Raw genomic sequence first — 24,851 nt, 5'->3', positions numbered from 1 at the left:
AAATGGCACTAAACAAAATCTTGTAAGTTTATATATTTTCAGCACCAAAATAGGAAGATGGGTTTTTACTTATGTCCACCTAAATACTTGTTTTATGGATGGAATGAGAGTTTATGAAAACTGACACATTGATTTAGACCACTATTATTAACACTGCCTTTTATTAATCTATAAGTTCACTAAAAAGACTCCATTTCACTATTTATCTTTCTTGGTCCAAAGGTGATACTGAATCTTCAAATAAAACAATTTTCCTATACAAATGGACACTTACATTCTCTGCTGGTTCATAGGTTAAGAGCAGGACCCACCTGAAAAGTCTGGGTGGGCAATTACTATTATATTTTCACAACCTATTGTTATTTTTCTTTCTGCTCAGCACAGAACAGGCACAAGTAAGAACAGCTACTGTGCAAGAGCAAAACCTGAGAGAAAGAAGAGATCCAACAAGAAATGGAGGCCACTATCTGACATTTGAAAAGGGCAAATCGAAAGCAATCAACACCCAACAAAATGCTCAGTGTAAGATGAGGTGATAGCTTAGGATATACTTAGGGTGGTGTAATGAGGCTAACAAGTGCTGTGTGTTTTAATGTAAATTAACACAAGATAATCTCTTCACATATTTAAGTGATGCACTTCAAGTTAATTAATACATATTTAATAGAAGTCTTCTTGAACAGCTGTTATTTACTTCTGGAGTTTCTACACATTAGCACTGGCTGCTTTGTTCTGCTCTGAAGTTGTTCATGCTCCAAAGTACTTTAACAACTTGGGCTGTATAAAAATTGAACAGTCTTCCCAAAAGTCAGCCTTTCTGATAACTTCATATTTTCACGTTAAATATTCAAACACTTGCTGAACAAAAGGTCAAATTCTACTTACAGCATCTGTGTGAAACAGGCAAGCAGATGCTTAATGCTGCTAGACAAATACTTTTGGCACAAAGAATGATATAGAGCTGGTGATCAGTCACATTTTCAGGCTTGAAAATCAGCTCTCCTTTACTTCTGTTCCCTAAATTCTGCACTTACCTTTCATTTGTAACAACACAGACCCAAATTATGACCTGTTCCTTCCACAGGTGCTGGTGTTCCTCACACTGTGTACATGAAATCCTGGCAGTGAAAGGGCTGTCTACAGTATTCACTGCATTATTATGAGTATTACACCAGCTCATTGAGGCTTCTGTCTTAAACAATTTCTGTATTTAACAACTTGTGTCTTAAACAACTACTGTGTATAACATCATTGCCTTTGGACCTTGCATGCAGCACTGAGGAAGTTCTCACTTACCCCCTCCTTTGATTCAGATGAAAACCCATTTGAGTTTCAGGCACTTTTGAGTTTTTAGGATGGAAGTAGAAATCAATTCAAGAAACACTGTGGCAAACACAAAATTCTTATACTCACAGTGGTGAATGTGACTTTTGACAACAGCCACCAGTTTCTTTGAAAACAACTATCACCACTGAACAATCCTTACCAGCATACCTGTTGTAGTTTCAGGCTGACTGAAGATGTTTACCCCTGTGGCACTGGAGCACCAGTGCTCACTGCTTGCATGTCAGCCTTTCATGCTCACAGGTTTACTGAAAATAACTTCCAAAGCTGCTAACAATTGTATTAGTGCATACCTGGTGGGACAACCTTCACTGCATCTCCTGTGCAATGCTGTATGGAAACACACACAAAACAGTCCTAAATGCACAAAGACCAAAGATATGTACTGATTTTAGCAGACTGATATTACTAGTATCTAAGTGAATTCATTTTAATTTAATATGGTATTTTTCACAATACACAGGACATAACATTTATTACTCAGGCTAGGAATTGTAAGACTAAACCAGATCATTGCTTTACCTGGCAAAGATGCTGTGGCTGTGTGGAATAAAAATCCAAAAAGCATCTTCATGATCCTTAACTGCCTCTACCAAGAGCCTGGCAAGCTGCAGATGCAAGGACTGAGGAAGATTAACATCAATTCTTCTTTCCCCAGCCCCTGAGTGTGGCTGGTGCAAGCTGGGTTAGGTTCCAGCCAGAATCCTGAGTCCTGTAAGGCCATAGGGATGGGGTTGGGACACAACTGTTGGTTCTGAGGGAAGCACCATGACACAGGTTTAAAGTGCCTGTCTAAATGTGAACTCTGACAAAGCAGTGCCAGCCAAACAAACAGGCACATGAAAGGATTCCTGTGCATTGAAGCTGTGTCACTGCATTTAGGAGAAAAAGAGAAAAAGCCATGGCTGCCACAGGGCCTAAACAACATCTTTTCCAGCAGGGCAATACAGCAAAGACTTGTCATGGCTTTTGGTGGGAGTCATGTGGGAAACAGACCAGTGCAGAAAAAAGAAACCTGAGAAGACAGTCTCATACTGTGATGTTCTGGAATCACCATTATGTTCACAAAACTCAGTATCTTGAACATCTTCTTGTCTTTGGAAGGAGGATGTATCTTGTTCAGAGGAGCATGGGTGCTCTGCCAGCTGCCACAAAACCCATGTTTGTGTATTTGCTTTGATATCCACAATTTCACTTTCTTTGGCATCAGCACAAGCCTGATGTGTACATGTCAAGGAAAAAGAGATCCCAGAGGACAAACTGAGCTCCCAGTCCCAAGAAAGGGAAATAAATGCCCACATTTTGTGCAGCCATGACATAACAGGTATTCCTTGTGTTCTTCTAAGATTCCTTAGAGCTAAAGGATCAAATTCAAGGGGATTCTCTTACAACATACACAGTGAGACTCTAATATTTTTCCTCTACATTTTACATGAAAAAGAAAAAATCTATGTTTACCTGTGGCTTTGGCAGAAAGGTTTCTATTGTAATTATACCTTGTGTATTCCAAGAAAGTTTTTTACATCACTATTACTATTCTAGAAAGGTACAAAGCTGCAGGTGCTTGCTGAAAAATAATAAACCTTTATTAAAATTTCCAGTTTTTGCAAAAGCATTTTGACTACCTTCCAAATCTATTTAAATGTAATTAAATATTTACATTTATTCTCTAATAAGTATTGTAAGTAAATCAATACCCCAATTATCTTAAATTTTTGTGTGGTATTACAAAAATGTAGCAATTGTATAAATGCACAATTCTAATGAAAAAATAATGATCTTGAACTTTAAAAGAGCCCTTCATTTAGAGAGATGAAAGTGCTGTACATTCTTTCCTTCATTATGTCTTATGGCCCCTGTGTGATGTAGGTGCTATTATCATCATTTTACAGATGGGGAAACTGAAAGGCTAGTTAACTTGTCCAATTTACAACACTTTTAGCTGTAAACTTAGGGCATACTACTGTACTTAAAGGCAAAACAGAACTCAGCTCACCTGTGATGAACATTTTCTAAAAATTCTTAAACTCCGCAAGCATTTAACTTACGGAGAGAATATCTCACACAAGATTTCAGAGTTGGCTTTGCATTGATGGTGGCTTTGAGCACCACAGAAATGTGCTGCCTATAAGCAAACATCAGGGCAGCAGGTTATTGTGCAGTATGTCACCAAGCTTCCCAGCTAGTTATGGAGAGGATGTGCATTTTTATTTAGTATTATTTGCCATTCGGCCACACATCTGTGCTTTAATTCTGTAGGACTTACCACACTGCATTTCTACAAACAAACACAAACAGTGTTTGCTGACAAACTCATTCTCTCAGTTTACTTATGTGCTCCATGAATTTCTTGACTCGGTCAGGATCAACAGCATTTGCCCAATATCCTTCTTTCTTGAAATAGGAACCAATTATTAGAGCATCTGCATCCAAGTAATTCCTCACATTCTCCAGAGTCACTCCAGACCCAACCAGCACAGGAATCTTCACAGCTTGCTTCACCTCTGAGGAGAAGAAAACCAAAATCAGGGTTAATTCCTGCCTTTGAAACTCTCTCCATAAAGACTCTAATTTCCCTATTTTTTCAATAGAAAAACAAATGTATCAAGAAATTTGTGACTCTGGTATTTATTATTTCTACTGTAGAATGAAACAGGTTCTCTAGAAAAAACCATCTCTAGCTCTAAAGAGAAAAAAAAAATCTTACTTTTTACATTCTGTAGTCTGGAATACTTCCTATATTTGCTTCTATGAAAGAGAGCAGGGTTCATACAGGCACCACTGACAGCTCAGCTAGTTTTGCCAGAAAGTAAAAGCCAGAAAGAGAAGTGGTCTTTTATCAGCATGAGGAATGACAATTGAATAAAGAAGCCTCTTATTTTTCCTATATACAGTGTTACTTAATCATCTGATCTTCTTTTACCTGGTTTCAAGAGGAGAAACAGACAAAAACAAATCTCAAAATGCAGTACTAGCTTTGGGAGGAGGAAAAAAAAACCTAGTTCAAGAATTCCTTAAGCAGCCTTCTCATCATTTTATGTCAAACTGACCATCCAAAGAGTGACTCATAGGACTGGAAGCTTCATCCCTTAGAGGAATGTTGTAAGCCATTATTTCTGACCTTTAAAAACATATAAATTGGCTTAATTAGTGATAAGCTGATGGCAAGGTAGTTATAGCTTGAGGTAACTTGGGAAAGCACACATGCAACAAATAAAAGTCTGCTTCAAAACACTGTTTAAATGAAGTTTCATCAGAAGCCTAACTTATTAATTATGCTTCAGGGAAGACTAATTATTTATCACCTTCCTACTTCACTGAAGAAAGGGGATCAATTAAAATGTTCTTGAATCTCTTTTTAGGTCACATGCTCTACCATTTATTCCATCTAGGAACAATAACTCCCTCTTAAAAAGATTTTAACACAGAAATAAAACCATTCAACACAGCCCTTCCTGAAAATATATAACAAATCAAATGGCTCATGCATATATGATTAAAACATATTTCTATGCATATTTGATATTCTTAGTCATTCTGCTTACAACAACAAAATAATTAATTTCTAGTTACTTACAGCATTATTACAAATATCCTGTTCTAAAAAAAGAGAATATTTACTTTAAATTTTATTTTTATTGATATAATATCTATATGCTCTTAGGATTATCCTATCTGCTTTACATCACTACCAGCACACAATTAAGGTGCATCTGACCACAGATTTGTGACAGTACCTGACTGAATCCCCAGAGGAACCAGGCTCCAAGTCAATATTTGTCCTTAAAAGTGTGTAAAGCACATTAGCAGGGAGGTGCTTCATAATTATTTCAGATCAGCACGAAAAACAAAGAGCCAAATAATTAAACAGAGCAAGTTCATATGGGTCTGAAACAACAGCTCAGCCCTGCTGGGCAAAGGGAAAAACCCAGTGAAGCCTGAGACTGATGAGATACTCCAGAACAAGCCAAAGCCCTCCAAAGTGGGAAGGTATGAAATGCTGCTGTGCTCTACACGTGGCACACAGACTGCACTCACATCTCCTGGGCTGCAGATCCATCCAGAATGACAATGTGAAGAATGGCAAAGGGAGTGCTCAGTGTGCACTGAGATGTGTTACCTCATTAAGTATGCTACAGATGCTACTTTTAAGTCCTTTCCAAGCACATCAGGGCCTAAAGTTGATTAGTAGAAGGTGATTTGTCTATTGGCTGTGCTAATACAAATTCTAACCTGTAAAAGAAAATAAAGCAGCAGCAGTGAGATGTGATTTTGGGTGGCAATGTTCAGTCACTGTCAAAATATCTCTAAACACTGAGCTCTCCTTCAAATCTCTGTTTTCCTGGCATTCTTTTTTCCTTTTTTTTTTTTTGACACAGTGAGAAAAAGGAGACAGTTTTGTGATGTTACAGTAATGAGATGCTGAAGTTTACAGATTTCTCTGTTCCATGGACTGTAACTAGAGGGCACTGTGCTCTTTCTTGTGGCAGCACAGCTGCACACAGGTCTTTAATAAAATTGTGCTTGGTTTCAATGAAAGCATTTGAACTATGGTATGCACAAGTTTCATGAAATAAAGGCCAAGTGCTCCTAGCTTGAAAACAATGGCAAAGAGTGGTGTAAAAATAAGTACCACTGTGCCAATAACTTGCTTGACTACTCTTCTCTAACAGCTTTCTCATTGCAGTGATCACTGTACCATACACAACACTATGTTTATGGTAATGCTCCCCTCTTAACACATTTTAGGTTTTTAATTCAAAGGACTTTTTCTCTGTCATTAAATTTAGGGCTTAAACAGGAGATGTGAGTGATCAGTACTTTTTCTGTCTCTCAGGGTACCACACAGGCAGCACTCTCTATTTTGGCCATCAAAAGATGAGAGGGGTGCTGTCTTGAGGCCCCTTTTATGAACAGTAATTAAGGAGGTGACAGTCACAGCCAGCTGTTGGATTTCATTATGTACCTGTTTTCCACAGGTCACTCAGCTGAGACACTGTTTTGCTCAAAGAGATAACTGAGCAGTCATTATGCAAAGCTTTGGTCACTCAAAATACAAACTGAATGCAGAGCAGGTAGTTCAGCAGTTATAGCCCAAGAAAAAACCTGATGGGTTCACACATGACACATCCAACCAAAGCATATTCCACAAGGCAGCAAACTGGAACTTCTATAACCTCTTAGATGAAAAGATGGTTTATTAATGAATTCAAAATACTCAGCTATAGTTCTGCTCCTTAACAACACGAATCCTGATTTTTCAGCCCTCATACTCCCTCAGCCTCCGGTGCCCTGAGTGCCCAGCAGGGTCTGCCAGCCTCAGAAGGCAGCAACACAAACTGCAAACAAAACCTGACTGAACACACACCTCTGCCTTGACAGGGAAACACTTCCCACAGCCCATCACAAATCAATCAATTCCACACAAAGACAAAACCACTTCTATATTACTGCACAACAAAGCTGAAAAAGAGACATGACAAAAATCTCATCTGTCTCTCAGCTTTACTTTCAAGAGCTGCTTTGCAGTGTGATGAAAGGTGCCCAATTGTATCACTGTAATACAGCACTGCCAGGGCTGCATAAATTCCTCAAATGCAAAATCTCACTCACATCAACACCAGCTTTGTAGACCTGATCCCTTTTAAGAATTTCCTGACATAGATATGCCTAATTTGTCATTTTTTTATACTGTGGAATTTTTAAGTTCTTCTCTTACCTGTTTTAAGACATCTTTCTCATGAGAGGGCCTGCTAACATCCAAAATGCTGTGATCTAAGTACAATAAACCCATGATCTGCACACTCCTGCTTTCATAACACAAATCCAAACACAGAATTAATGTGTACTTCATTACAGCTGCCAACTCTGATTCATTTTGTTCTTTGGACCCAGAAAGAGAAAGAGACAGGGACTGACAAGTTTGTTCACATGAAAGAAAAGCAGAAGCTGTGGTTCTGTCTGGTTGGGGTCCTGTGACAAAAAACCTCTGGGCCTACAGGTCAGGTTTTGCTCCCTGATGCTGTAAATCAATGGAGGCTGCATGTGCATACATGAAGCAGAATTTAACCTAGGATTTTTCCCAGACATATCAAATATTTTTTTAAAGTTATTTGATCTGCATTAATAGCAGTGGATACATTAAGTGCAAACAGGGATGGATCTCTAGATTAACAAATTTTGCAGTCTCTAAAGCAGGCATAGATAGCTTCCAGTATCACCTGTTCCACCTGTGTAATTTCTGATTTGCTGTACCAAAAGACCCAGCTAATTCAAGAGGCTCAGTGTTCACACCAAGCCATCATTTTCTTTTTAGCATTGGTGACTGAGGCATAGCAATTTGTAATTTTTTTTTAGCAAAAAGTTTATTATGTATGAAATAAGAACCATTTTGACAAGTTCAACATTCATTTTAAATGCTCTTAAGCATGTGTGATATACATAAAGCTCTGAAAGCACAATGATTTTATGTTGTTTCAAAAGATACAGAAATACAACACAAAAGATACAAATACAACCTGCTGAGGTCCAGGTTATCTCTGACAGGTAAAATGTTTTTCATGCTGATCTCCTAACTTAAGTTGAATACAATACAGTGCACTGGAACTACAAAACATGCCAAGTTACAACATTTTAGGTAAAGTAAAACCTAAAAAAATACACATTCTATTTTATGTGGTGAGACATTCAAATTCAAGCCATTGATCTAAAATAAAGCTAGTGATGAAAACTAAATGCCCCCATGACAGAACTTTAATTCTAGCATGGGAGCAATACTGTTTCATGAACACAGCCCAAACTGATGCTAATATAAAAATATCAAGAATCACAGCACTTCTGCAAAGGTCAGAACTCATAGGTCAAATGAGTCTCCCTTGACACAAGTCCACACTATTTAAAAATTATTTTGATGTTAATATCTTCCTGTCTACCAAAGAATTTGTATTCTTTCTGAAAATCTTCCAAGTACTACTTTCCCTGGTATTAATGTTTGGAATGCTGCCTTATCAAAATGCCCCTTTTCTTGTAGGAATTAAATTTTCATTGTGAAAGATAAAAACACTGAGCTCTTCAATGGAAAGATTTATGGTTAGCTAGTTAGTTTAATATGGCTAGTTCTAGCATAGCTAGTTTTCTAGGGTTATAAAGGGGCTTTTTCTTATATTAGGGCTTTTTACAAATGAAATAGTATTTTCTTTCAGCCTCAGCATCACTCATCACTATAAAAGCTTGGAATAATTATCATTTTTGCCCTGCCAAACTGTTATATAGAAACACGCCACAGCCCACCTAAGTAACACCTCAAATATGACCATTCTGATCAAATCAAACCCCACAGTGTGGTATCACATAACCTCTAACAGAGAGAGACATAGCTCTCCCAGGATTTTCCTGGGAACCTGTGGGAAGCTGTGAGAAAGCTCAGAGAAAGAATTAAAACAATTATTATCTCAATCTCTGCACCTGGCAGGCAATCTCTGTTTGTTTACAAGAAAGAGCTGTCCCTTCTTGACCAATAGGTGAGAGAAGATTCCTAAAGGCCAATCTTAGGTCCACCATTGTTTCTGTAAAAACTGTAGATTTTGAATAATAAAATGCCTTTTCAAGCCTTCAGATGATGGAGTCTCTGGATCACCTTTGTCTGTCCTGATATCCCTTTGGTGATACCACAGTGAGAGTTCCTTGTCTCCAGCATCCCCCCTCCCTGCTGCGCAGGCTCACCTGGCACCTGGCCCTGGCTCACCTGGTTCCTGTCCCCTCTGTGCTGCCCTGGCTCACCCAGCTCCTGCCCCCTCCCCGGTGCCCAGCTGGGTGCCCAGGCTCACCTTGCAGCTGCTGGGGGTCTGTGGGGTGCCCGGTGGCCGTGCCAGTGAGCACCACGCCGTCGGCCAGGAACAGCTGGGCCGCGCTCGCCGTCTGCGCCACGCTGACATCGGCCGTGAGGGCATGAGCACTGCAGGGACACAGCCCGTCACACGCCAGGGACACACGGCCCGTCACACCCCAGGGACACACCAGGGACACGGCCTGTCACACACCAGGGACACAGCCTGTCACACACGCCAGGGACACACCAGGAACACAGCCCGTCACACACTCCAGGGACACGCGGCCTGTCACATGCCAGGGACACGCGGCCCCTCACGCGCGCCCCAGGGACACGCGGCCTGTGCCCCCACCCTCCTGCACCAGAACCCCCAGGGGCTGCTTTAGCAATGTGCACCTTCACACTGGCAGGTGACACTGCCACCTGAGCATGAGTGAAAAACCAACCTTTCCCTTCATTGATCTGTCATTGCTCCTGGTTGTAGAGAGTGAGTGCTAAGTGTGAACCACCAAGTGTCAATTGAGACAGCTGCTTACATGTCAAGCACCTGTATTTCACAAGTGTTGAGCACACAGAGCTCTCTGACTTCAAGTGGGAGTTGTGGATGTGCCCTCATTCATAAATCAGATCCTGTTGCTTAGGGCAGAATCAACAACCTCCACAAGTCCAATAACAGAAAGTATAGTTAATACCTAGGATATAACCACAGGAATCGTCTTGCACAGCAATTACAAACATCAATTACACCTGCATCCCAGCTGTTCAGCAGCAGGCTTTGATGTATGGGTGACACACCTGGTCTGAAATCTATTGCAATAGTAACTATTAATTTATGTGGCCCCAAACTTGGAAGGAACTCCAGCCATTGCTGGTTGAACATCCAACACTGTTGGATTTTCTGTATCTAAACAGAAAACAACAGCTATGGCAAACATGTTGCACTGCTGAGTGCTGATGGCACAAGAACAGTTCCTCCTCATTTAAAGAACAGGAGCATAGCAGCTCTCAGTGGCAGCTGCACTTTTCTACATTAAAAAGCTCAACCAAGAAGTCCTTCAGCATTTCCTTTTATGTTTCTGCCTGAAACAAAAACTTCTTTGCCTCTCTTAAATGCCAACTCTTTGAAAAATGGGAAGTATAATCCAAATATCAATTCATCAATTGTCAAGGCTAAAAATAAAAAGGACATGATGCAATTTCACTTACAGAAAGTCTAATGCAGTGTATTTGCATTTGTATATATATGTTAAAAATTATCAGAAAGAAACTGCTCTGAAAGGACCTGAAAAGCTTCATCTGGCCACCACATTGCATTGTTTCCTTTCTCTTTTGAAATTTATTACCTGCTTATTACATATTTAAGATCTTCCAAACTTGATTATTCTCATGATTACTCACATACTACACACAAACATTTTAATTAGGTTATTTAGCATGTATAATACATAGCACTTGAGCAGTTCTTCTGTGGGGGGAAAAAAACAACAAATGCAAAGAGTGACATCTAAATAGCTGAAAGTACCATGTGACAGGTAAGATAAAGCATAAGCAGAAAAGAAACTGGATTTATCTGTCATAAGTTCCTTCTGTTTGATAATCACAGAACATAACCCTTACATAGACAGCACTGATTTAAGTAGCAGGAATCAGAATTATTGGCAGGAAAGAGAAGAAAGAGAAGAGCTTCTTAAAATGCCAAACTATGATCACTTGGATGCTTTTATATGGCAACTGCCCTCATAACTAAAAAATAACCTTGGATACCTAACTTTCAGAAACAAAACTTCTTTAAACATAATAGACATTTACACATGCTTATAAAGTCTCAATACCAGATGCAAGTCTTTCATAGCTGGCATACTGAAAACCTGAAGGTTAAACAACTACAAACATCACAGATAACTTGCAGCTGCAAACTTATTTTTAAATTTATCCCCTTACAGCACTGCAAGTCTGTGCTTAAAAAACTTCTCCCCATATGATTAACTTTCCTGGAAGAAAATTGACATTAAAAAAAAAAACCCAGAAAATGGAAAAAAAATATAAGATCGTTATTGCATTCATATTTACATAAAATTTAGCTTGTATTTACCTATGCTTCTTTTTAATATCAGCAAAAATCTGAATGTTGTCTGCTCCAATGTGTTTTCTGTATCGTAGCAGGTCACCTGCACAGGCATTTATAATCCCTTCATCAGCCACGTGAGAAAACACAAACCCTTCAGCCCGGATAAAATCAAGACCTGAAAAAAGTCAAAAGCAACGTTTTAGCCTGAAACTGAGAACATTAAAAGAAAAACACTAAAAACAAATGAAAATTCACCTTACTGCCCTTCCTATTTGATCCCAACACAAATTGTTTCATGGAGGAACCCACTCTAGGACTAACCCACCTCACTTTTTCATTCTTTATTTTTGCCCCTATTCTTTCTGACTTCTTCCCATCCCATTGCTTCCACTCCCATCTCTCCCACTGACCTCACCAGTGTTCCCCCAGCCCCTGGTCCCCTTCTGTCCCCTCAGTCTGTCCCTGTGTGGCTCAGACAGCTGCACACCCTGCCCTGCCTGCTGCCATCATGTGCCATGCAGAGGAGTAGGTGGGTGAAAACACAGCTCTATTATTCCAATTACATGTTTTCTCTCCAAAAAGGGTCACTAACTTGCATCTCTTCCCCCCTTCCAGGCTACAGACACAGAGGAATAGCATTGTCATCTCCTTTAGGAAATTAGGCAAGAAAACATAGCCTGAAGCATGTTACATGCAGCCCATGTGCCTCCATGTTTCCAACACAGCACCACATCAACAAATTGCTTCTAGAGCTGTGCCAGAGGCTTAGGAAGTGTCAAACATTTGCCATTCTACTCCAACCATCAATTCTGCCATGCTTTAGTAACACAGGTTCCACCATATTCATTAAGGTTTGTCACTAGGAAGGTTTTGTGGGATGGATACTGAAGAGGAAGATTATGAATTGTAATTACTTCATGTGGGCCAGTCATTGACATTCAGGGCCCCCCTCCACAGCCCTGGAATATCTCTGCTGTAAGACTGAAGCCTTGGACCACAGAGCAATAAGCCCACAGCAGTGAGGCACAAGATTTAATTCTGACTCCCTTATTGCAATCCCCACTTCTCCCCTGGCTTTCATAGCCTTGAACTGTCACTTAAAACCTGCCTGTTTCACACATTTTTGTAAAAGCTCTGCACTCATCTTGTGCAGTTTTGCTGCTCTTCCAGTTTGCTTTGGAGGTGTCTTCCAAGCCCTTCTGAAGCTCTGCTACTGCTCCAGCTTTGGAGTCAGATGCACATTTAATTAGAGCTGACATCATTCAGAGGAAAGCAATGCATGTGGAAACAGTCAACAAGAATGCAATCCTACCCACAACTGATTAGGCAACAGAGGCATTACCTTAGCACATTCCAACTATAAACATAGCTGATCTTGAAAATTTATTTACCAAATGACAAGGTGTCTGTTTATTTTAAAATTCCAGTTTCATTCCAAAAGCCCTGAAGTTGCAGAAACAGAAGCTCACGCCTGCTAGAGAAGAGCCTACATTGCTTAGCAACACAGACTCCAGCTCACAAGAAACATCACAGATGGATGCCAAATCAAATGCAAGCTGTCCTTGCCTTGAGATGAGTGCAAAGCACAGAGTATTCCCAGGATCCAAGACAAGAGTGTGCCACAAGTACCACTGCAGGTGCTTGTAGACACTGGGTGATAAACACAGTGCAAACAGCTAAACTGAGATTTCTACATCTAGGAACAAAGCCTACAGCTTCTAATTACATCACCCAAGCTTACAGTAAAATTCAGAGTTACAGAAGAATAATTATTTCTCTAATCATAAAACTGTGGGTGAGCCTAGAGACATGACACTTTCACAGCAATCAAGGTTTAACTTGGGACAGGAGCTATTCATTGAGTAATTTCATTTATTGAGGCCACCTTGTTTGTTGATGTTTGGTTTGTGTTTCCTTAGTGCAGTAATATCAGACTTTCTGCTAAACATTGGATTGTACTTAGTTTAACAAGGCTGCACTCTCAATCTGGGTTTTTGGAGGCCATGAAAACACAATTTTTAACCAAGTGTAATAGGTGCAGGCACCATATCATTACCCTTCTGTTTTATGAAGCCATAATCAGATTCTGCTAATGAATTCATTTTTATGCTCATAAAATTGTGAGAATGATACTAGTGCTTACTTTCTCATTTGAAAGTTGAAAAGTAATAGCCATTGAATAGTTAATAGGCAGTCCCATTTCTGACTTGTATGGAGACAACACATTTTGTAGTTTCACTGGAAAACAAGAATAGGGAACATCCAATGAAAACTAATAAATAGAACTCTAAGAGCACTGACTTTGCTGCTGACACTGGAGGCAGTGTGTCTGTGCTGCAAAAATACTTCTCAGGACACTGCCTTGCAGCAGCTCCTGCTGTGCTCAGGATGGGCTGCAGGCACAGGAGCTCTCCCAGCAGCATCCACAGCACTCCCTGCCTCTCACAGCACCTCTGGGTGCTCCTGCTGCAGTTCTCAGCTGAGCTGCCTCCCCTCACCGCTGCATTAATATGGTGGCACTTAAAAAGGGCAGCAAAAACCACAGCACACAGCTCTGCCTGATTCTGTCTCACCCTAAACAGGGTCATGGGTGACAGCGAGTGAATTCCCACTCTGCTGGTGCAGGAGGGAGAGGAATGGGCTCAGACAGCAAAGCTGTGTTTGCAAAAGACAAGGGGAGATCTGGGATATCTCATTTATCAGCTATCAACTGTGTCATCATCATTGATAAAGGCTGATCCAGAACTGGAATTTCAATAATTGATTCTTAAAGGGAAAAGGGCAGCTTCAGGCACAGAGGGCACTTGGACCAGATGACTGTTTAAAGTCCCTTCCAACTGAACCACCGTTTTCTAAATTTATGAGATAAGGTAAACTTAAAAATTGAGCCTTTATTCATGGTGAGTGCCCCAGGCTCAGCCAGGCACAGGACCCTCCAGTCCTTGCTCAAGCTAGCTGAGCTCCTCCTCACACTGCAGACCTGTGGATTTCCCTCCACCCTTTATCAAATAAAATCATTACCTTCTCCTAGAGACCAGTTATGAATTCCCTGTGTGGTTCTCTTAAGAACAGTTATTCCTACAAAAGACAGGGATCTCCACAGGGAAAATGAAATTACTGTAGAGTAGGCAGAAGATGCTACATATGGTTTTTAGCTAGAACACCTTCAACAAATTATTTTTGTAGTGAGAGCATACAGGATTTGCCTTGTTAATAATTACCTATCAAAATTATATTGACATTAAAGCCACCACTAAGTTGCTACAGAAAAGCTGTTTAAAGATTTGCTACCTACAAAGTAGCACCCATTTTACTATGGTTTTGCTTAAAGTGATTTTCTTTTTGCTTCCCTGTTCAGTGAACTTGAGACAATAATTTTGAGAGAAGTGCAATGAAATGCATTAAACACAGGCCCTTCCTGGTTGGTGTTCCACAGTTACAGAGGAAATAGTGCAGAACAGGAATGGAGCTGAGCAAAACCCAAGCCCTCCAGGAATTCTCCCTTTCATTAATAATTGCAAAGAAGAGAAATTCATTGTTCCCAGACCATATCCCTTATTTAGTGATGATTTTTTGCTCCTCAAAGGATTGCTTTTAAAAATAGGGCATGTGCTATTTTTTTAAATACCAATGTACCTCAAATGGCCCACATGCAGTAATCTCTAAAAACTAAAACTGGTTTCTGTTACCATTTTTATTTGAGATTTTCATATAGGTTCAAATGCAACAATAAAAATTAGGTTTTCCCAATTTGTCAAGTGGCTAGATACATTGAAAATGGCAACATGTGATTTTAAAGCTCACCAAACAAATGCCAGTTCAAAAGACATCTATTAACAAGAATTTAAAGCTTTTGGAACATATCAGGCATAATTTAAACTGCCACTGCAGATTGGTTAGCCTGCATGGTTGTACCTGAAGTATGGCTTTCACTGAACACCAGCATCTTCTAGCTGGTTCTGTGAAATTTGTACATGCAAAAATGTACAGCCTTACCATAATGACAGTCAATTTGGGCAAAAACATGCATTAACCCTCATTTTGTGAATTTAGGAAGCACAGGCTTTCCATATTAAGCCAGCCTACACCTTTACATCAGGGAGGGTTACATATGAAAAACTAAAATTGCTTCAGCAAACAGTAAGAGCAGGAAGTTTAGCCAAGTCTTGGATTCATGTAATAAAGATAGATTAATTTATATTTAATTCCCCCAAAGGCAATTTAATTTTAAGTACTTTGGCTATCTATACACTTAATTTTTATCATTATATAAAAAGTTTCATTCTACTCATTCATTAAAGACAACGAAAACTTAGATTTTCATGGACAACAGTAGCAGCAATAACATATAAAGAGATGCTGAAACAGGATGCTTAACCCCCATGGGTTAAATATATATATAAACTACATATATTATATATAATATAACTGAAATATATATTCATATATATATGAATATATATATTCATATATATGAATATATATATTCATATATATATGAATATATATATTCATATATATGAATATATATATTCATATATATATGAATATATATATTCATATAACTATATGAATATATAGAACATATAATTGAAATAAGAGTTACACCAAAGGGGGTTTTTAGACACCAGCAGATTTAAACTAATGATTACATTTAGACAGGTTTCACCCAGAAAGCTGTGGTGGCAGCCTTTAGCAGGCTCCAGCTGAAGCAGTGCACAAGCACCACCCACTCTAAGCAAGCAGGCATCATTCTCAGAACTCAACTGCTGCTGTTTCAGGGCACACTCAGCTTCCCACGGTATCCACGCCAGCTTGTGGAGAGCGAATGCCACAGCAACAGCAGCAGTACCTGAGGAGCCCTTTGCATTACCTGCAGCCAGAGCAATGGCTATTGCCTGCTGGTTGGCAGCACAGAGCACCTGGACACCCAGAGGGACGTGGGGACAGCTCTGTCTCACAGCAGCACCGATCACGGCCATGGCTGCGGTGACCTCCGGGCCCGGGCTCACCGTGTACGGCACGTCGTGCATGTTCTCCAGGATCAACCCATCCTGGGCAAAGAATGACAAAAAATATCACTGCACTGTACAAACGTGGCCAGCTCTCCATTATTTACTGTGCACTGAGACACACAAGTGTAGAGGTTTTCCTTCAGAGGGAGGATTAGCTGCAGCAAGTTGTGCTGATGCATTTGATGCGCACAACCACTTATAAAAGCGCTTTCATCAACAGCGTGGTATTTGCAGTGAAATCATGGAGAGAAAGAAATGTGATTTTAATTATACATTCATCAATTTGGGTTCCTTTGATCCATCCTGAAATGTGAACTATAGGCAAATGAGTTAAATCTTATACCTCATTAAAAATAGTGTAAAGTCAAACTTCAATTATCCAAGGGGAATACAGGATATTGAGTATGCTTGGATAACAGAGGACTCTGAGATAATCAGGGCAATTTTCAATTAAATTAATGTCTGAAAAAAAGTGTTACTTTGGATAAATAAAGGAATTTTTTGTTTGACTGTTATTCTGCCAAATGCCATAATATGAACTAGTGATATTTCCCCCATTCTGTAATCAGAACTACTGGAAAGAAGATATTGCTACTTATTGTCTATTATACCTCTCCATCCACATGGACATACACTTAGCAAACAATGGAGTGATGATAAAACACTCTGCTGATACAATTTGTACATTACTTGATGCCACACACATTTCTAATCATTGCATAGGCTACACAAAAAAGTTTGCAACAACTGCAGATAATGCATAATTTTCTTAAGGATTAATAACAAGAGTAAAACTAGAGCCTTGAAACTTATTCCATGCCTGGTATTTTGCAGTAGCAGTAAGAAGATGAAAAAAAAACCCCAGATATTTCTCATCAGCTTAATTCTAAAAATGCAAAAAGTTTAATAGACAAACTAATTGTATATATAGCAAATAAATTCTGCTCTCTCTGGAGTTCTATCATACATCTTAATCCTTTAAAATAAGAGCTTTACTTTCACAGAGATGGTAGCTGAACAAGAATAGGAGGAACATTTTTTTGGGAAAAAATACAATTAGAGATTAAACATAGCAGCTTGGTTCTTAGTAACACAGAAAATCAGGAAGGGGGAAACAAAAAAAAAGTTTCCTTTTAAGAAATCTTTTATATGTGACACTTCTCTATCTTTGTTGTAGTGTGGAAGCCCTTCTGGCAGTAAAAGACAAGACAGGATATAAAATAGTGTCAGTATTTAATGGCTGAATTACAGGCAATGGCACAGGCATCATAAATGAACACCCAACACAGAGGGTGGGGAAAAGGGAGAAGGAAATAATCCAGTGGAGCAACATGGTCAGTCCAGGCACAGAACCTGCAAACATTCAATGCACCAGGGCACAGCTGCCTTCTCCAAATCACTCACAGCTCAGTGTTTAAATACACAAAGGACATGCTACCTAAAAAGCAATGAGATGTGACCTGTTAATGGAAAAGGTGACCTGATATGATGACACTCCTCATCAGACCTTTGCACTGTGATGCCATTCACCAACATATTTAATTACATAATTCCAGCCCAGGAAAACCTGAATTAGGCAAAAGAGCAGCAGGTATAGCAACCAATCAAAACATCTGCACTTGACTTTGTTTGTGTGTCCAGTTCCATACAGAACATCCACACTTCTGTACCTATGATGGGACATAGCCATATGACCAAGATGACAACCTGACCTAAGAAAACCACAAAAAACCCCACAGTTTTTAACCATTTTTTCTGGAATGAGGTTAGGACTGCTCCAACAAACCTGAACTGACCAAATGGTCTTGGCATCTGAGGCACAGCTACTGAATCCCTTGTGGTACCAACAGAAAGAGAAACCCTGTAGCCACTTTTCCTCACTACTTATTAAGTCAGTCTCAGCAAGAATGCAAACTTGGTCAGTAGTTGCATGTGGCAAAATGACTAATGTAGAACTAAAATACCTTAACAAAGCAAATTCAAAAAATGCAACAAGCCATCAAAACCAGGTAATTCCTTGAGGCCAAAAAGCCTGGGAGCCTTTGGCTCAGAAATGCTCTACTTGGCAGATTACAGCAAAATCTGGGTATTAGGGAAACTCCAAGCTTATCACGAAGGCCAGGAAGCATGATCTGCAAAACAGCATCCCCAGGCTTCCAGGCAGTCAAGAATCAATCTCAGCAGGGAGAAAGGCAACTGGGAATGGGGCTTCAAAATGCTCAGCTCCTGAAGAGCCACACCAGTAGCCAAAAAAGCAAGAGAATGGGCTGGCAGAATTCCACAGTGAAACTGAGCTTTTCACAACTTGCTACTACTTTGACCGCTATGGATTTGCATAAAGCAAATTATTCCATTAGCTGCATTAATGAATTAATTCATTTAATAAGTTATAAAAACCCCTAGCCATAGTACTACACATAAAAAGTGTCTCATTAAATTCTAACTCAAAATGCAGGCATATGGGAGGATTGCAACAGTTCTCTCTCCTGCTTTAAATTTACTATATTCACTTTGCAGCAACTGCCTCTTCCTATAGCCTCAAGGTCCACAGTTACAGTGAATATTTTTGGTAGAACTTTAATAATGTGTTATTCTTTTGGTACCATCCGACTGTTCTTTTGCATATTATGCTTTGTTTAATTAAAAAGAGAACAACATATGTTGTGCAATACAGAAAGCTGAATTACAGATGCATCAAGTCAGAGCTTTCTTTCATATTTTATATAAAAATATAACACCACAGATTTGTGTTTACTGACTTGATATGTATAGGAAACAAACTTCAGTACTATCAGACAGCTAATTAAAATGGGGGAAAGAAAACATTTATGCTAAATTAAAGTTCTTGGAACTTAAGCTTATGGTGTAGAAGCCTACAGAAACAGCTTCTGCATTATATCCTCCAAAGAAGGATTTACATAGACAGTATGAGATAAAACTCTTGCAAGTGCCTTCTGTGCTCCTTCTCCATTGAATAAGGGAAGATAATTTAAGTGTTGCTTATATGCAATAGCCTTATTATAAGTAATTTTCAAGCAATGTATTTCCTTTTTACTTTGAAAGACTTCTGAAGTGCTACACATGAAGTGCCCTTTGTATCACAGTTAGCTACTGAAAAATAGGTCCTTTAATTAGCTCTCTAACTATATGAAAAATAATTTCCTCAGCTATATTCTGCTTACAGAAATAACCTCTTAAAACACTTCAGCCTCACACACATTACAGCAGGAAAGCCTCAAAACAGTAACAAACCACAACTGAGGTAACAATTGCACAAGTTTTAACTCAGCATATGCCTAACACAACTCTTTCCCAGGGCAACTTCACCCCAGTGTTTTTCCTCAGAGAAAGATTTTACCTGCAAACATGTGCACCTCAGTACAAACCTCTCCAAGCTCAGCACCTCTACTCCTTCCTCCAGAAAGGGAGCAGGGCTGGCACCATCCCTGTTATTATACAGGCTCAGGTGGGGGCTAAAACAATGGCAGCAATCACCCCACACCCCTCATGTGCCCCTTATAAAGGAAATCAGGTGCCTTTGCAGAGCATTTAATTGCTGTTTGCAAGCACAGCTCTTAGCAACTCCTTTAAACACTCACCTCCAGAGCAGATTGCTGCCTTAACAGAAGTAAGCTGCTATCTCATGTTCTCCTGCACATGCCAGAGGTAGTAGCTGTGGGCAGGCTGTCTGCTATTTTATTTTCCTGTAATACAGCTGAGATTTGAAATGTTAAACTCTGTAATCCAAGTGAAAGCTACCAACACGTTTCTATGCAGAAATACTACTTTATTATGTCTCCACTGTTATTAAATTCTAAGTGTTGTGAATTCCAGTTATCACCGCAGTTATAACAGCAATAGGCTTACCACTCTTATTTTTTAGAAGCATCAATGTAAAACATATACTAGCAACTGTTTTTAATGTCAGCTACTCCAGTAGCTACAGTCAGGAACAGTAACTAACAGTCAAGTGGGAACCTGTGCTCTATTTTTTTAGCTCCAAAACAAATGTCAGCCAGGCTGAATGGAATGAATAAAAGTTAACGTGAATAGATACATTTTGCCTGTTAAAGAAAAGCAGGTACAAATTGGAGGGATTATAATGGCTCATAGCCTGCTGCTTATAAAATCTTGTCTAGGGAATTTCATTGTTTAGCAACACACAAGTACAAAGCATATACATTTTGAGCACAGATGGCTTCCTAACTGAGCACTCACTTGTTTTCATTACTATGCTCTAATATCACAAATCTTTCATATTTATTATGTGAAGCTGTGAATGTGCCAGACAAGTCACCTTACTCTGAATATACCAGGATTTACTTCCAAGTGCAACACAGATGGAATGAGCAAGTCCATATACCTTATTTTTAAATGCTAACACCTATTTGAACAATTTCAGACAATATGTAAACATCTAAATAACAACAAATGATTACATATCTTCTTAAGGGCTACTGTGGGCAGCACTTGGGAACACTGTCAGTGTTGTCATCTTATTGTAAAAGTTCTGTACCTTCTTGGTGATTTCCCTGGGTAGCTCCTCACAGCACTGACTCCTCCTTCAGCACAGTCAACAAACTCCAGCTCTCTCCTCACCCAGCTAACCAACTCTTTTATAGCCCTCACCCTCACTGGACACAGCTGTGGCCTGTTAAGGGCAGGCCTGTTCCTAACTGGTAATTAGTACAGCTGCAACTCCTCAGGTGAGATTACCTTCTGCACCATTCTCTTACATTCTATCCTTCCACGTGTCAGTACAAACATCCAAGGGGAAAAAAACCCTTTCCCTGGTTCTTCTTCCACAAGAAAAATAGACAGCCTAGCAGCTCCTTTGGAATACTGAGCAAGAAACCCAAATAGATCCCCATTCCAGAATAGTTTGGCAGTAGTAACCTCTGTGTAAAAGCTAGGAAGCTCCTAAAAGCATCTCTCATGAAAACTTGCAGTTCTCTTTAAGTAACACAAAAAACTAAAGAATTGAATTGCAGAGAGTGTTAAACAATCCTAATGGTATTTATGCAGGCTCTCCTGATTATCTCTGACACTTATCTCCTTAATAAAAGATTTGTTTCTTATATTGCTCTAACCCTGTTCTGTTCTATTCTCTAGCACTGTGCAGACCTTTAGAATGAAGACTGGTGTGGAAGTACATTGATGTTCCTGTGACTTCTATAGGAAAATGGGTTAATTTCAACTCTAAGTCCTGAATTTGTCCACATCTGTACAGAAATTACTGCATTCACCTCAGGTGTCTCCTGACAGGTAGGTTTATTCAAGTTCAGGGACTGCAATGCACTTGCAGAAAAGGCAAACCAGTTAGAGCAGGAACTGCAGAATTCAGTACTACTGTTGAAAAGACAAAGTATAAAAGCCAAATTAAAACGTTTTGTTAGCACTGATTTTAAAGCTTATCTCAAAGCTGCTCCAGCTTTGTGCATGCCAGCAGGAAGCGACTGCTTCTGCACCTTCCTTCACTTTCAGGAGTATTTGGTGTCTTCCCCCTGCTGCTGAAGGTTTCAGAGTGCAATTATTTTGTAAGGAAATGGACAAACAGGCACTGCAGTGTGGAGCAATGGCTTTATGAGTTACAGATTATCTGTGCAAGCACTTCCTCTGGCACAGGAAGGCAGAGATTAGTGTTTGCCACTGTTCTGATGTAGATCAAATCACATTATACCTCATGGTGATACTGCAACAGCAAAATGTAAAGGCACAGTACAGAATAGAGAGTTATTGCACACCTGTTCTCTCAGGAGGAATGAAAAGGAAGAAAACGTCCTTGTTCTGGTCAATTGCATTCAAACTGGACTATTCTAACTGGGTGGAAATCTCACACATGTTCATCTGGTTCAAGGGTACTGAACCCCACTTTTTACCCCATCATTTAGGCTTTTTACCCCATCATTTACCTATTTGACTACCATCATTTTACCCCAGTGCTGTTTATCCTTTCAATGATTCTATTCTCAGCATTCTCTCCTAGTTTAGCCTTACCAGGGCTCTGCCCATAACCTGCCTTGTGTGACTTGTCTTGCATTTTGACCTTTGACGGCATCCAATTTTGCTCTGTCTGTACAGTATCATTCTAATTTATAGATTAAAAATGCCTCAACCTGCTTGTTAATAAAGTTTTTTCTGGAAACAGCAGCTCAGAGCAGTGACTGCTTGTTCACTGAAGACATTTTCAAACCTTGGACATTAGTACTCCACCAGAAAATGTTCATAATGCTGTGGGCAGGTGCAAGAAAAAGCACATCAACACCCCAAGACAAGGTGTAATGAAATGTTTAAAACATATCTGACCTTTCAAAAGGACATACACCCTGTTAAAATGTACTGACCTATGAAGATTACTACACCACTTCAGGTCCAACAGCAATTCTGACAGCAGTCTCCTCTTGCCTCTGGCTGAGAATGGCCTTTTGGGCCTGCTCTTCTGGACCTGCAGAGCAGAGATGTTTGCTGCCAGGGGCCTGGAGAGAGGCTTAGAGAGGGCAGAAAAGGGCTTGAGCCACATTTTTTTTTTTTAGATCCTGAATTATCTGGGCTGTTTTGTTGCAAACACAGCTGTGGGGTGATCCTGCACCCTCCAGGTTCCTGAGGTGTGCATGCAGTGTATCAGCTGTGCACATGGCACACCTCCACGACCTCAGGAAACCAGAGGCTTGCACACAGCTAAAAATACAGTGGCTTGTCAGACTAGATTGATGAAGCATTCTACAGACCTTGAATGCCAGCAACAGCCTGTATTTCTGGCCACTGGTTTTTTTTTTTAACTCCTTAAATTGACTTGATTCATCGAACTAAAACAACTTGAACTGTACTATTTGAATCTAAGTTTTTTCAATTGTTTTAGGTGCAAGATACTTGGGATTTTTTTTTTTTTTTTTTTGTAATCTAGAAGGCCTACTTCCTCTGTTGAAATAAACAACATGGATTTAAGCATCTCTAATCTATGAGCTTCAAGATGCTTTTGATGCTTTTAACTATGAGCTTAATTTAAAATTCTGGCTATGCAGAAGTGGTTTTGTGCAATGGCTGTCATGGGAAGCAAGAAACCAAAACTTACAACTCCAGCATCCTTGTAAACTTCTGCCTCTTGACAGGCTTGATCAATGATCTGGGTCAGTGGGAGAGAACTTCTTGGTGTCCCTACAAGCAAGAACAATGCTGCTTACCCCAGGGCATGCACAAACCAAACCCATGGACAGTAACAGCTTTGGCCAGGACATCCATGGGGACTGCACACTGAAACAGGGACATACAGGGCAAAATTGTTCAGAGGCTGCCCTATCTCCTTGTGACATGTCTTAGTGACATCTCTTTCCTCAGCTGAACTTGGCAGAGCTGCTGTAACCATTCAGCTCCTAAATCTAATCCACAAATTTGAGGAATGTCTGCTATAATCCCCTGTTGCACTAGGTCTGCTCTTAGCTTGCTATTCACCTACTTGCAATTTATTCTGCATTAGTGATGCTCCAGACAATACAACCCAGGGGCAAGACTGACCTCTGTGTCAGCATAGAACACATCATACAACAGTGAGTTTAAAACCAGTTAAAGCTGTCCTTAATCTGCAAGGGTGATTGTCTCTGATCTTCATGGCAGAAATACACACATACAGAGTTTGTTGAGTTCAGTTAATTTGCCTTAAGACCAAAGTCTCTTCTGACATTTGGGTCCCTGAGGTCGGGCAGTGGCAGTCTGAGATGGGCACTGTGCTGGGCACTGTGCTGAGCCCTGTACCAGCTCTGTTGGCTGGCCGCATTTCCCAGCACGGGGTGAGCTGGCCCTGCTGCCTGGAACTGCTTCTGGGGCACCCTGAGCTCCGGGCATCAGCCTGCCGAGGGCAAGGCGCCGGTCCTGAGCAGTCCTGCCCACCCCGAGCCGCTGGAAAGGACCGGGAGGCCAGGCTGGAACAGATCCCGCCTGTTGTCCGAGCTTCCCGCTGCCTCCAAGGGCATGGGAGAGCTCTGCCCAACCTCCATCCCACCCCATCGCCCATCGGTGCAACTCCCTGACCCTCGCTGCTGGAAACACGGAGCGCACCGAGCCCAAATCCTCGTTTCCCCAGCCCGGCTCCCTGCGCGGAACTTTCCCGCCTTTTTTACCTCTGAAACGGGGAGCGCCCAAACTGACGGCGCCTCATGAGGGGCCCGTGGTGGCGGTGAGGGGACAGCCCTCCAGGGGACCGCAGCCGGCTAAGGGGTGACACCGGCGACACAGACTGGGTCCCGCCGGCCGTGCCCCCCGCCCGCCGCTTACCTGGCAGCGCTCCCACGTGCACCATCCCGATGACCGCGGCTCTGAGCCGCCCGAACAGCCCGGGCCGCTGCATGGCCTGCGGGGAGGGAAGGAGGGCGTGAGCGGAGCCGGGCCGGGCGGGCCATGGTGGCGGCCCCGCCTCCAGCCGCAGACCGAGACCAGGACAGGGACGGAGCCGGGAGCCAAGGCCGAGACCGAGGATCCTCAGCCCCTCGGCTCCGCTCGGCCCGGTTCGGCTCGGCCCGGCTCACCCGGCGCGGTCCCACGTGCCACAGCCGCTCCCGCCGCTTCCGCGTCCGAGCCCCGCCCCTCCGGCCCCGCCCCTCGG

At 40.9% G+C, this 24,851-nt stretch overlaps 1 protein-coding gene across 1 annotated transcript; it reads right to left on the bottom strand.

Moving 5' to 3' along the window:
- Positions 1-3,022: 3,022 nt before the first annotated feature.
- Positions 3,023-24,721, bottom strand: LOC131089431 (uncharacterized protein F13E9.13, mitochondrial-like). Its single transcript, XM_058034178.1, has 6 exons — positions 24,524-24,721; positions 23,328-23,410; positions 16,114-16,294; positions 11,265-11,415; positions 9,171-9,298; positions 3,023-3,848 (listed from the first exon to the last, which is right to left on the bottom strand). The coding sequence occupies exons 1-6, from the start codon at positions 24,594-24,596 to the stop codon at positions 3,658-3,660; spliced, it is 807 nt and encodes a 268-aa protein (XP_057890161.1). The 5' UTR covers positions 24,597-24,721; the 3' UTR covers positions 3,023-3,657.
- Between the last annotated feature and the right edge of the window lie 130 nt (positions 24,722-24,851).

The sequence above is a fragment of the Melospiza georgiana genome, chromosome 14 (genome assembly GCF_028018845.1).
Source record: "Melospiza georgiana isolate bMelGeo1 chromosome 14, bMelGeo1.pri, whole genome shotgun sequence".
Classification (NCBI taxonomy): Eukaryota; Metazoa; Chordata; class Aves; order Passeriformes; family Passerellidae; genus Melospiza; species Melospiza georgiana.
Note: the sequence above shows the minus strand (reverse complement) of the source record. Positions and strands in the feature narration are given on the sequence as shown.